Source organism: Rutilus rutilus (assembly GCF_951802725.1).
Source record: "Rutilus rutilus genome assembly, chromosome: 8".
Taxonomy (NCBI): Eukaryota; Metazoa; Chordata; class Actinopteri; order Cypriniformes; family Leuciscidae; genus Rutilus; species Rutilus rutilus.
Genome location: NC_140222.1, coordinates 4,695,329 through 4,708,414, shown reverse-complemented (window position 1 = coordinate 4,708,414; position 13,086 = coordinate 4,695,329). Strand labels below are relative to the sequence as shown.

At 36.3% G+C, this 13,086-nt stretch overlaps 1 protein-coding gene across 1 annotated transcript; it reads left to right on the top strand.

Annotated features, from left to right (window-relative positions):
- The first annotated feature begins 1,904 nt into the window (after positions 1–1,904).
- Positions 1,905–5,064, top strand: aqp12 (aquaporin 12). The gene is made up of 3 exons (XM_084416011.1): positions 1,905–2,685; positions 4,303–4,419; positions 4,544–5,064. Exons 1-3 carry the CDS (start codon positions 2,088–2,090, stop codon positions 4,660–4,662), a joined length of 834 nt encoding a protein of 277 aa, XP_084272137.1. The 5' UTR covers positions 1,905–2,087; the 3' UTR covers positions 4,663–5,064.
- The last annotated feature ends 8,022 nt before the right edge of the window (positions 5,065–13,086 follow it).

The window sequence follows — 13,086 nt, the reverse complement described above, 5'->3', positions numbered from 1 at the left end:
GTTTTGCTGAATGCTGATGGTAAATGAGAAAGTATTATAGCGTTTGCCTTTCTGTTACTAATAATATAAAAGAAATACTTTTTTCGTATATATTTTACTTTCTTTGTTTAACAGTTCTATCCAGTAATGTATTAGACAAAACTGTTAAACAGAGACCATAAACTAATGAAGACGGAGATAGGGAGCGCTGTGTGCTCAGCAACGTCAAAATAAAAGTCAGACGTGCCGCCAAAATAAAAGTCCTGCTATTACGATGACATATCAGATCGTGATCTCTACGATTCGCTTGAAAAGTAGATCGTGGGCGTCTTCAAGATCCATCACCATATAATATCGTCAGATCGCCCACCCCCACTTGGACATCAGTAGTTTAAAACAACACTACTGTGTTATTTTTGAGCACTGATTTTTGTGTTTGCTCTCCCAGGCCGGTTAGCTCAGTTGGTTAGAGCGTGGTGCTAATAACGCCAAGGTCGCGGGTTCGATCCCCGTACTGGCCAGTGTTTTTGTCTCTGCGACTGTTTCGTTGATATTTTAGCTTTGAAATTCTCATTTATAATAATACGAGGTAGAATTGAACAGGTCATGTGTGAATTTTTTTTTTGCTTACTGGCTAAAAATGAAAACTCAGGAACGCTTTACAAGGTTTTATTTGTTAACATTAGCTAATGCAGTAAACTAATAATGAGAAATATTTTTTACATCATTTATTAATCTTGTTTTATTTTTAATTTTCTGCTTTCTGTTTTCGTTTTAATTTATTTTGAGTTAGGTAATTTTGTTGTGTTTTTGTCATTTTTGTTTTTTGATATCATTAGCCTCATAGCATAATTGCCTAAGTAATATTTAAAAAAAAATGACTTAGGCAATTATGCTATGAGGCTAACGATATGTCTGTATAGCTTTTATTATTTTTTATTTCAATTTTAGCTATTTTAGTATTATCAAATACTATAAATATACTTTAGTTAATTTCACGTTTCTTTATTTTCGAGAAATAATTTGTATTTTTGAGATGTGTGTCTTGGCAGTTAGCTGAAATAAAATAAGTTTTATATTATATTTTTTTATATATTTGATTGGTAACAATTTACAATAAGGTTCATTAGAAAACATTAGTTAACTACCTTAGTTTACATGAACTAAGAATAAACAATACTTCTACGGCATTTATTAATCTTAGTTAATATTAATTTCAACATTTACTAATGCATTATTAAAATCAAAGGTTGTATTTGTTAACATTAGTTAATGCACTGTGAACTAACATGAAACAAACTATGAACAGCTGTATTTTTATTAATAAATATTAATAAATACTGTAACAAATGTATTGCTCGTTGTTAATTAATGTTAATTAATGTTAACTAATGAACCTTATTGTAAAGTGTTACCATTTTATTTTCATTTCAAGTATTTTTTTTAATGGTTTTAGTTAAGAGACCCACTAGGTGGCAGTGTTTATCAGTAAACCTGACATAAAACAATGCCAAATGCTTAAGTAGAAATGTCAGAATTTTGCTCTGGTCTTTTTCCACAGACTGGAACATCAGACAACATAAGCGAATCTCATTGATTCTGCAAAACAAAAAATCTTGCCCCGTGTGAGGCTCGAACTCACGACCTTCAGATTATGAGACTGACGCGCTGCCTACTGCGCCAACGAGGCCTGATGTCTAAGTGAGCAGTGTCTCCTCATGTTACACGAGCTTCTGATTTTCCAACTAAATCAGGTAAGGCTGAATTTTCAATTTCAGCTATAGTTATACTTCACAGATTTATGTGCACATCTACTACAATCCCAAAAGCTAGTTTGTGCAAAAATATTTGAGAAACAATTTAAACAATGAGATCCACGCGCTTCCACTAGAGGGAGCCAAAGCGAACGGCCTCTTTTCAAAGGTGGCCTTGAACAGGTCAGTGTGTTTTTCCAACCTAAGGTTTGTGTCAAAAAACCCCTTTTGATAAGAACACGGCGTCTCCGTGTGCCACGTTATCACATGCTGTAAGCAAATACAGTGTTAGTGAGCTCGTGTCTTTCTCTCTGTTCAGCACAGCTAGCTGTGCACTACACCGTTTGAAACATCATGTCAGGGCTTAATGCCTCGCTGGGCTACTTCTTAACTGTAGTAGGTGTGAGTGCGGTGGGAAGGGTGATGCTTGCACGATCGAGGCTGCGATGGGCTTTCCTCACCGAGTTTATCGCCGCATTCGCACTCGCCGCATGTCGACTTGAAGTGGACACCATTGCGGAGGTCGGTCAGTGGGCCGGGGCGCTTGGGCCTGACGTGGCCATCACTATGCTTTTCCTATCCATCACTATCCACGGCATCATCATGCAAGGCGTAAGCGGAAATCCATCGGTGACCTTAATGGGAATCCTCCAGAAAGACATCGGCGCAGTGGCAGGCGTCCTCAGCGTCGCGGCGCAGTTACTCGGCGCGCACTTCGCACTCGTAGTCGCCGGAAAGTACTGGGAAATGGAGCTGACTGACATGCACATGATCAAGAATCTGATGATGTCCGAGTGCAGTACGTCGCTGCGGGTCTCGGCGCTACAGGGAGTGCTAGCCGAAGCCCTCGGCGCCGTGACCTTTCACCTGGTTTACCTCGTCCTGAAGAGCCGCTCGCAGCTGCTGAGTATTCCCATATTCGCTCTGCTGCTGACGTTCATCGCATACGCAGGTGGGTTTGCTGTCGGACAGTTGTGGTCTGAATGATTACATTTAAAATGCATATATCAAATATTGTACATTTAAATGCGTGTATTAAATAGAAATTGTCGATTTAAAATGCATATATAAAAAATTAATTTTGTAATTTGAAATTCGTCTATTAAATACAAATACACATGTGACCCTGGACCACAAAACCAGTCTTATGGGTACATTTTTTAAAATTGAGATTTATACATCATCTGAAAGCTGAATAAATAAGCTTTCCAGTGATGTATGGTTTGCCGAGATACAACTATTTGAAAATCTGGAATCTGAGGGTGCAAAAAAAATCGAAATATTGAGAAAATCGCCTATAAAGTTGTGCATTTCTGTTGGTAATTGTGCTGCATTCACTCACAAAAATATTTTTTTTATATATATTTACAAAATATCTTCATGGAACATGATCTTTACATAATATCCTAATGATTTTTGGCATAAAAGAAAAATCGATAATTTTGACCCATAACAATGTTTTGTTGGCTATTGCCACAGATATACCAGTGCGACTTCTGACTGGTTTTGTGGTCCAGGGTCACATATTTGTAGATTAAAAATGCATATATTAAATAAAGATTGTAGAATTTTGAAATGCACATTAAATAAAAAATTGTGGATTAAAAATGCATATATAAAATAATGACTGCAATTAAAATGCATATTTTACACAAGGATTGTACATATAAAATACAGATATTGAATAAGGATTGTAGATGTAAAAAAAAATTTGATTGTAGATTTAAAAAAATTTAGATTTCAAATGCACATATTAAATAAAGATTGTAGATTTAAAATATATTAAATAAGGATTATGTATTTAAAATGCATATGTTACATAAATATTGTAGATTTAAATACATATTAAAAAAGGATTATGTATTTAAAATGCATTTATTGAATATGGACTAAATTCCAAATGCATATATTAAATGAAAGATTGAGATTGCAAATTCACATATTTAATTAAAGTTTGTAGATATAAAATAATGACTGCAATTAAAATGCATATTTTACACAAGGATTGTAAATTTAAAATACAGATATTAAATAAGGATTATGTATTTAAAATGAATATATTGAATAAGGATTGTAGATTTAAAATGAATGTATTAAATAAAAAATGTAGATTTTAAATGCATATATTACAATTATATACATTTAGATTTCAAATGCATATGTTAAATAAGGATTGCATTTTAGATTTAAACATTGAAGATTACAAATGCATATATTACATAAAAAATTGTCATTTCAAATGCATAAATCAAATAATGACAGCAATTAAAATGCAAATATTAAATAAGGATTGTAGCTTTCAAATGCATCTATTAAATACAGATTTAGAGTGCATATGTAAAATAGTAACTGCAATTTAACTGCATAGTTTACAAAAGTATGAAGATAAGGATTGTAGATTTCAAATGCATTTATTTAGGGGGAGGCTAGCACAAAATAAATTGCATATTTTATAATACACACTAAAGTTTTGTGTTACTCTGGAGAACATCTCGAGGCACAATGGCAATGACTTGTTGAAGTGTTATTTTTAATGCCTTCATCCTCACAAACTTCTCTCTCACACTAGGAAACAACTACACGTCTGGATATGTGAATCCGTCCCTCGCTTATGCGTTAACATTCACCTGTCCTGGACACTCTTTCTTAGCGTATTCTCTCGTTTACTGGCTCGGGCCTCTGATTGGTAAGTCCTTGTACATTTCAGAAATATTCATAAAATACCAAGTATTCAAATAATGCATTCAAACTTTTTAGTCAATGTGTGATGAATTTTACTGTTTAAATACCTTACACCATGTATTTTCCAGGCATGAGTCTCGCGCTCTTCCTGTATTTGGGAAACATCCCACTGCTGTTCAGCAGGAATCTACTTTACTCCAAGAAGGCACGTTTCCGGGTGCCCAAAGGAAAAACTTCTGAAGACTGACAGACATAAAAAACAGCACTGATATGGTCTCTTTGTAAACCATACTTTACCGTCACAAAACATATTATGGTTGAACGTTAAATCTGTTCGACTGGTTTAAGTTGCAACAAACCCCTAATGTTACGAAAAACACTGTTCATCACATCAGACGTCTACTGTAATTTATCCTGTTACACTGAGTAAAAATGTTGAGTTTGTTCTGCTGTTGTCAGATGTGAATTTTCTTCTAACACCAGGGATGGAAATTAGCACCCGCCACCAGCCAAATGCGGGTGATTTTGTGTTGTGGCGGGTAAACTCGCTTCACCTACCGGCCACCGTGGCGGGTAAATAAAAATATACTGTTTCACACAGACGGCGGACACTTTTAGAGGACATAAGTGTACGCTGAAATAAAGTCTTTCACCTCAGAAAAACGGTCTTTCTTGTCCTGTCGCGTCAGCCGTTATCCTGTTCTCGTAGCGAACACTCTTCAATTGCACGCGCAAATGTGGCGGCGCGCGCTGTGTATCGCCTCACTGTATATAAAGTGCAAAATAAACTACGAGCATGCAACGCCGTTACGTTGTAAATTACACAAAATAAAAGTAATGCAGGGATGATTTTCATACTATTCACCAGGAGCAGTTTCCATGGTTCATTAACAGTTATTGTTAATATTGTGTATTCACCATGGTAACTGTCGTTTCCATATTAACCCCAAAATGCCACTTTATTTTTCTTTGTGTTATTTTTTATATTTTTAAATGACTCTAGTGGCTCATACCAACATTGTATTAACAAAAACTAGTTTGGGACTGCTATTTAATAGCTTTAGCATATGCCTAATATTTATTTATTAGTACTAGTCTTTACTATTAGTCATATTCTTACAATTTATGTTAAGTAAAGGGGGACAGTACTTGTGTGTGTGGAAATAGCCGGTTTCAATAAAACTACTTGTGACGTCATATTTGGCTTTGACTTTGACTGAACATTTGCTCTCACTTTGCGGAAAAAATATCGGGATATATATCGTATATCGATATTCAGCCTAAATAATCGGGATATGACTTTTGGTCCATATCGCCCAGCCCTAGTTTCATTGTTGGGACTAAAAACCTAAAACTGGAAGCCATAAAAGACCACGAATCATTCAAATGCCACATCCAGGTAAAAAAGAGAAATAAATATAAGAGAGAAAGAGAAAATGTCAGTATTTCATTGAGACTTGAGATTAAATAAACTGCTTAAGTATTGTAGATCTTGTAGTATTAATTTTCACATGCAGTTACACATTGTCGGTTAAAAACAAGAAAGTGGCTGGTAAAAACATTGAGTGGCTGGTAGATTTTGAAATGGACAAAAAAGTTAATTTCCATCCCGGGAAGGCGTTCCGGGCATGTCCCACCGGGAGGAGACCCCGGGGAAGACCTAGGACACGCTGGAGAGACTATGTCTCCCGGCTGGCCTGGGAACGCCTCGGTGTCCCCCCGGAAGAGCTGGAGGAAGTGTCTAGGGAGAGGGAAGTCTGGGCATCCCTGCTTAGACTGCTGCCCCCGCGACCCGGCCCCGGATAAGCGGTAGAAGATGGATGGATGGATTTCGATTTTGGCTCCCAACCATCACCAACATAGTACAGTCGAATAAAAAAGATTATTTTGCCATGTTCTGTTTTGCACGAACGCTCTTATTTTGTCTTGTGTTTTGAATGACACACGCACGCGCACATCTGCTCTCAGCTTGAATGTTTAAAATAACAAGACTTAAAAAGAAGTAAAAATGATGAACTTTAGTTAAGATGCAATGCTGGCCCGATTGTGCAAGTGACAATTCCGTCATGTCCCGACTCCTAAACGCGAGAGTGTAGTTTCGATGCTTGCCTCGTCCAACCCAGTTTGAGCGACCGAGAGAGAGAAGACGCAGCACCGCTGAACACTCACTGAAGCAATTCTTGGAGAAAGTTTTAAAATGATTGATTTGATTTTATAATCTGTGTGGATTAATTTAGGCTACTCGAACAATCTACTTGCTGAAGTGAATCAATGTTTGCGGGGGAATTTCCCGCATTATAAGTGGTAGACCTGCGGGAATTATTCAAATACTTATTGAAGTATTATCTGTTATATTATTTATTTTAATAGTTCAAAAAGTACAATATATGTTAACCCCCTGAGGTCGGCGGTATCGCCGGCGATACCAGCTCGCTTTTTTTTTATCAGTGTAAAAGAAACTCATAAATACTCTGTTGATTTTCCATAGGAGTTTCATACATCAATCGATTCTGTTAAATGTGTATTATTTTTCTGTATACTCACAATAAAAACAAAGTGTTGTGCTTTTCGCCAAATTAAGAAAAATAATCACGGAGCGAGTTCTGCCTTCTCTCTGTCCGTGTAGTCCATTCTGAAACGCGTCCGAAAATGAATCATAACTCAGCGAATACTTCTCACACAGGCACGTGATATATGTCTTTATGAAGCTTGAAATCTCTTCTTTTAAATGAAGTAATTAATAAAAAAAACAAATGTTTTCAACTCATGTAATCCGTTTGAAAGCAAGGAGAGGTACCGTTTTTTCCTTCTGCCTAATTATCTCTATAATGAACTGAGGCCGCCCCGCCCCCGGCGCTATTGACATGGTAAATAGTTTAGGTGATCTATGCTTCGCACCCGCCCCCCGATCAATGCCTTGAAAACACGAAGTTTCATCAGATCAGATTCACTGATAGTTCATCGCGTTTAGAGAGGATGGCGCGTTTCTCCGGTAAAGACACTCTTCAGATGATTCTGGACAGCGAGGAATAACTCACCTTGGCTTTTCCTCAGAGGAAGATTGTAACTCAGACGAACGGCAGCATGTTCAAGAGCGAATTGATCACGCCGAGTAAAGACCGAGTTTTCACGTGAGTAAATACGTGAACTCAAGTGGTCTAGTGGTAGAACATTTGCCTAGCGTGTCAGAGGTTCTGAGTTCGAATCCGCACTCATATAGTTTTTTTTTTTTTTTGTCAAATCAGATTATGTTTATCAGTGGTTGTATATCAGGCAGAGACATGTGTGTGTGTGTATTTTGTTTTGTAATTTCACTGGAACGAAAAGAGAGTCTCCACAACGGATTGAAGCGCGCGTCCGAGTGAAGACTGCGCGAGCCTAAAACAAACACAGTATCCGCGTCTGACTCGCGGGAATCCACGGCGCAAACCTGTGAGGGGCTGTGTTTTCTCGTTTATATTCCTTTTAGCATTTTAGCATTTATATTCCTTATAATAAAAATGAAAGACCTATGTTACAGACATATGAAAGACAACATTTCGTTGATTAGTTTTGGATAGATTATACATTTTTACTGTAAAATATCTGCCACCTCAAATAAGCTTTTATTTGCCAATTTTTTTGTCAAAAATAATCAAATAATCAATCAAATCCTTAACTTTGAAATATGTATGATAAAATGTATACTTTAGTTTGTACAAAGAAAGATTACACTTGAATTGTTGTTTATTTAAATATTTACAAGGTAGATGTAAACAAACTATTAAAAGGTAAATATAAGCCTTTTCTTTAAATAATTTTTATTGTGTTTTATTAGTGACAAATTTGGGGAGAAGATAAATATTCCAAAACTGAAAATACAGTATGAGAATTAACTGCACAATTACATGTTTTCCTTGGCTATTATAGGCCAAATTGCAAGCACAATATGTGGAAAAATAAAAAAGAATTGAGATGCTTCCAACTGTTGCTCTTGCATTCTTGTGGCTCAGTGACTCACCTGAATGAATGGCTCATTAAGTATGCGGTCCTCAGGTGTGAACCACTACATATGCATGATCTGTGACGCCCACTCCGCATATGGCCTTTCCAAACAGAAAGTGCTTTGCAAAATTCAAATCAATGTATTGTGTTATGTGAAGGATTAGGCAGGGTGATTTTCACATAATTTTGAAGAAAAAACACTAGGCGATGACATCTATTAGACAAAAGTCTTATTGGCACATATTTAGTGTGTGTTTTGTGGTCTTATTTCAGAAACTTTAGTTTTTAGTTTTTTCAATAACCACGCATAAACATTATTCTCTCAAAAATGCAGACATGTACATTCTTGTTGCTCACATATTATGGTAGCCCTGTTTGTGCTAAATAGTGTGTAATTTTTTTTTGCCATTACTATGTTTATAAGCAACTGAAAAAAGCACAAATGTCAGGGCATGTCAGAACATCTCAAGGACCCCAAAAACACCTCAGACCCCAGAGGGTTAAAATTTAGATTTTTTTTTTAAAGTGTAAATTGCAGGTTAACCACCACAACCAATTAATGTGTAAATTAAAGTGCTCAATATGTATATATGTAAAAATTTCTGTCTTAAAATGCGTTAAAATAACATTTATTGGGGTTTCTTCAAAGGTAGCGTGTTTTTTACAGTGACTGGGTGATGACGTCATAAGAGGCACTCGCAACCCATACTCTGCTAGGTTCCTACTGCTTGTGGCTTGACTATGGAGAACGACTGGGAGACTGATAACATTAGGGAACAAGCCAAAGTCTTTTCAAAATCTTGTCGTCATGTAGAATAGCAAGGAGGGACAACGACTGAAGACATTATTTACTTACATGGTGTCAGTAGTCCTAATCAGAGCTGTAGAGTTGGCACAGGCACAAGAGTTGGCACAGGCACAATGGCGCTTTGCCGGCATCTGCTGACAGAACGCGATATTGTCAGTGCTAAAACGCAACTTAAAAAGTACCAACTTTTCATATTATATTATATAAAAAAACATACAAAACAATGGTGTGTGGTTCTTATCTTTATGTTTAATAAGCACATTGCATTATCTTCGTGAAAAATTTAACCTGCAATTTACACTTTAAAGAATTGTTGAAAGGTGTCTTTTCAATAAATGCAACATGTTCCCAAAAGACATGTGAAATAATCGTGTTACGTAATCGTGATTTCAATTCTGACCAAAATGATCGTGATTATGATTTTTCCCATAATCGAGCAGCCCTAGGTGGCACTATACTTTAGGACCTGTTTGCTAATGAAAAAGAGTGGGAGACTAAGGGAAAAAGATATTTGCAAATAAAAGTACATGGTTGAGTATCTAAGGCACTTTCACAAAACATTGCAACTATGTCACATTGTTATAATAGCTACAATAAAAAAAAATTTTAGTCTTCCAAACCTGCTGATCTTCTTCATTCCAGCCTGTTTAGAGAATATAGAATAAACCACATCTCATCAATTTGAAAATGCACTTGCAAAACACAATTAAGTGCTGATAAATAAAAAATATTAAACATTTTAACATGACATTTGCCGAAAAAAGCTTTTCTACACTTCAAACAACAGTAGCCATGCCACTGCTTTGCAAACTCTTGATTTATGTAGTTTAGATTCCTAAAATAATTGCACAAAATAAAATTACAGTTTTACAGATTATTGTCTAACTCAAGTAATTTTGAACCAAACATTATATATATATATATATATATATATATATTTTTTTTTTCTTAAGTTATGCTTGAAATGAATTATCTATTGGTAGTTTTATCTTAAAGCCCAAAGTATACTTTGTTTTTTTATGCGTACGCTAAGGACAAACGCTATCAAATGGAATATACTTTGAAAAGCCGTGCGTTCGACCATACGCATATGCTAGGGTACGCATAAAAACAAAGTATACTTTGAGCTTCATTCTTTCTAATAACATCATTTTGTAGGTTTTAGTTATAGTTTCAATTAACTACGAAAACCTGCTTAAGTGATGAAAGTGGCATCAGAAATAATTTCTTTCCCATCCAGCTTGGTGAGCACTAGTAAATAATTTGTATTGTTCGTAGACTATTTTTAATCAATAAATATGCAGTTTGAAATCTCTATTTCAATGTAATTATTTAAAGGTGCAGTACGGGATTTCTGAGTCGCTCAGACCTGCCAACCTGTACGCATTTCGCGTAGTGGGATACGCATTTTGACCTCAAAGTACGCTGGTACGATTTGTCACTCTAAACTACGCAAAAACCTGGTGACGCCTCTGTGTACGCAAATCAAGCAACAACAAAAGAAGAAGAGTTCGACCAATCATAGCGCTGGGTTCATTCCCAAAAAAGCAAGCGGGGATGATTGACAGATGCGTAAGGCCTATCATTAAAGAGAGACTGAAAATTGACACCAATAAAGAATCCCGCTCGATCCCCCTTCCACTCCCGCCGTCTGACGGATTTAAGCGAGGACAGTACAGTACTTCTGTACTTCACGGTACTTCTGACTCCTGAAGGTAAACGGCCTGGGGTGGATGTGGAAAGTTGAAATATTGTACTGAGTTAACTTAATCCTCTGATTCGATGATCACATGGAGTGATCGCACAGATTATCTTAAAATACTCTGTCATTCGTGGTCACTCAGATAAGAGGAAGACATTATTCAGCCATGCAAATTATAAAATGCTCAAGTAATGCTGAACAATAAATCTAAGTAAATTTGAAATCGCTTTGGCTTAGTGATTATGAAAGTGCTGTGATTTGTGGATTACCGATGAGCGCGAGTCTGGAGAAAAAGGCGTTTATTCATTCATTCTCAGTGTTGAGAAACGTAGCCTGCATGTGTTACGTTATTGTGTTAATAACTAAAGTACCTAATTATGTTACTTTTTTTGTATGAAAACTAGCGCGTTAGTTACTTATGGATTAAAAAGTACTGTTGTATCAGTGCTGCGCGAGCTCTCTCACAAACACGGATGCGCGCACACAGAGAGAGAAGATGTTTAAATTTTGTTCTTGCTTGTGTTTTTTTTTCTGTCAAAATGTCAGAAAGCATTTTGTATTATCCATCCGGGTTTTTAAAATTCGTTAAACGACGGACGTTTTACTATTAACACAGCCCTCATTATATGTCGGATTCGTCTAACTTATACTTGATGTTATTTTTAGAATAAGTGATTAGTTTTGCTATTATTGGACTCCTTTCTATTCATTGTCCACTGTTTTGTAGAAATATGTTATAATCCCACAGCTTTTTTCTGTGGGATTTAGTATCATATTTGGATATAGAAATAATAAATTAAGTAGCTTATCTTAAATGTACACACTCCTATGTTTTTTTGTTTTGTTTTTACTGTTTTCTAGGGGTTTCTTAATTTTAGACCAGTTGACCAGCACACATTATATGCAATGCAATATAATGCATGTACTCCCCATATCACTACAAAATATCACTAACACTGGTGAATAAGTGTGAGGAACAGTAAAGGCAGTCCCAAACTAGTTTTTGTTAGAAGTTTGTAATTTTGTATGAGCCACCACAGTCATTAAAACATAGAAAATATCAAAATAAGAGGAAAAATAAATGGGTATTTTAGAAACTACAATACGTAATATGAAACTACAGTTACTATGGTAAATACACAATACTAACATGAACTGTTGATAATACATGGTAATAATATACATTTATCCCCTATCCCACTGATGCTACTCAGAAAATAATTTCAAGGTTGGCAGGTCTGGTCGCTATTGAAAGTGGATCGGGCCGAGCACCAAAACACACTCGTAGCCAATCAGCTGTAAGGGGCGTGTCCAATCATGAGGGGGGAGGTGCCTGTGTCGCATAGCATGTTTGTGAAATTGGGGGCGGAGCTATCAAGAAAGGGGTGTGATCCTTTTGATTTAAAATATCAACAGTGTTTTTCAGAAATCGCTAACTGCACCTTTAATGTAATGTAATTATTTATTATAAATTATGCCAGTATAAATTGGTAGTTAAAGTAGGATTGTAAATAAAGACACATAACAACAGTTTTCGGGTGTTATTACTTTGACTGAATATATACGTACATGTTAAAATGCTGATAATGCGGTTCTACAATTATTATTATTACTACATACTTGGTTCTACTGAAGCTGTGATCCGATTGGTCGTCTCTGCTCTGGTGGGTGTGGCTACTGTCACTGCAGTGGTTTATGACAGCAGATCTGAAGGAGTTAAATAAGACAGGAACGCACCGACACCAGGAGGTTTCTAATTCAGGGTAGCCGCGGGGTCTTAAAAGTCTTAAAAAGGTCTTAAATGTCATGTTCCTAAATTAAGGCCTTAAAAAGTCTTAAATTCCGTTGTCCAAGTCTTAATTTTTTTAATGAAGGTCTTAAATTTCATTATACTAGCCTATTTATTCAAAAAATTCAACAGGGTTTAGTGTAACGTCAGAGAACGTCTCAAACAATAGTTTGGGTTTTCGCGCCGGCGGCAATGGAACAACATTCTAATCAATCAGTCGAGAGGAGAGACATCATGGGGAAGTGTCGTTCGGTTCGGTGTACGCATTTTCAAAACGAACGGTTCGTTGGACCATTTTTCCTGCCGACCAAAATTTCATTATTTCAAATGTAGGCGCGTTGCGCGTGGCAAGCGCGCTCATAATGTAAGAGACGCCGGCGCGACCACA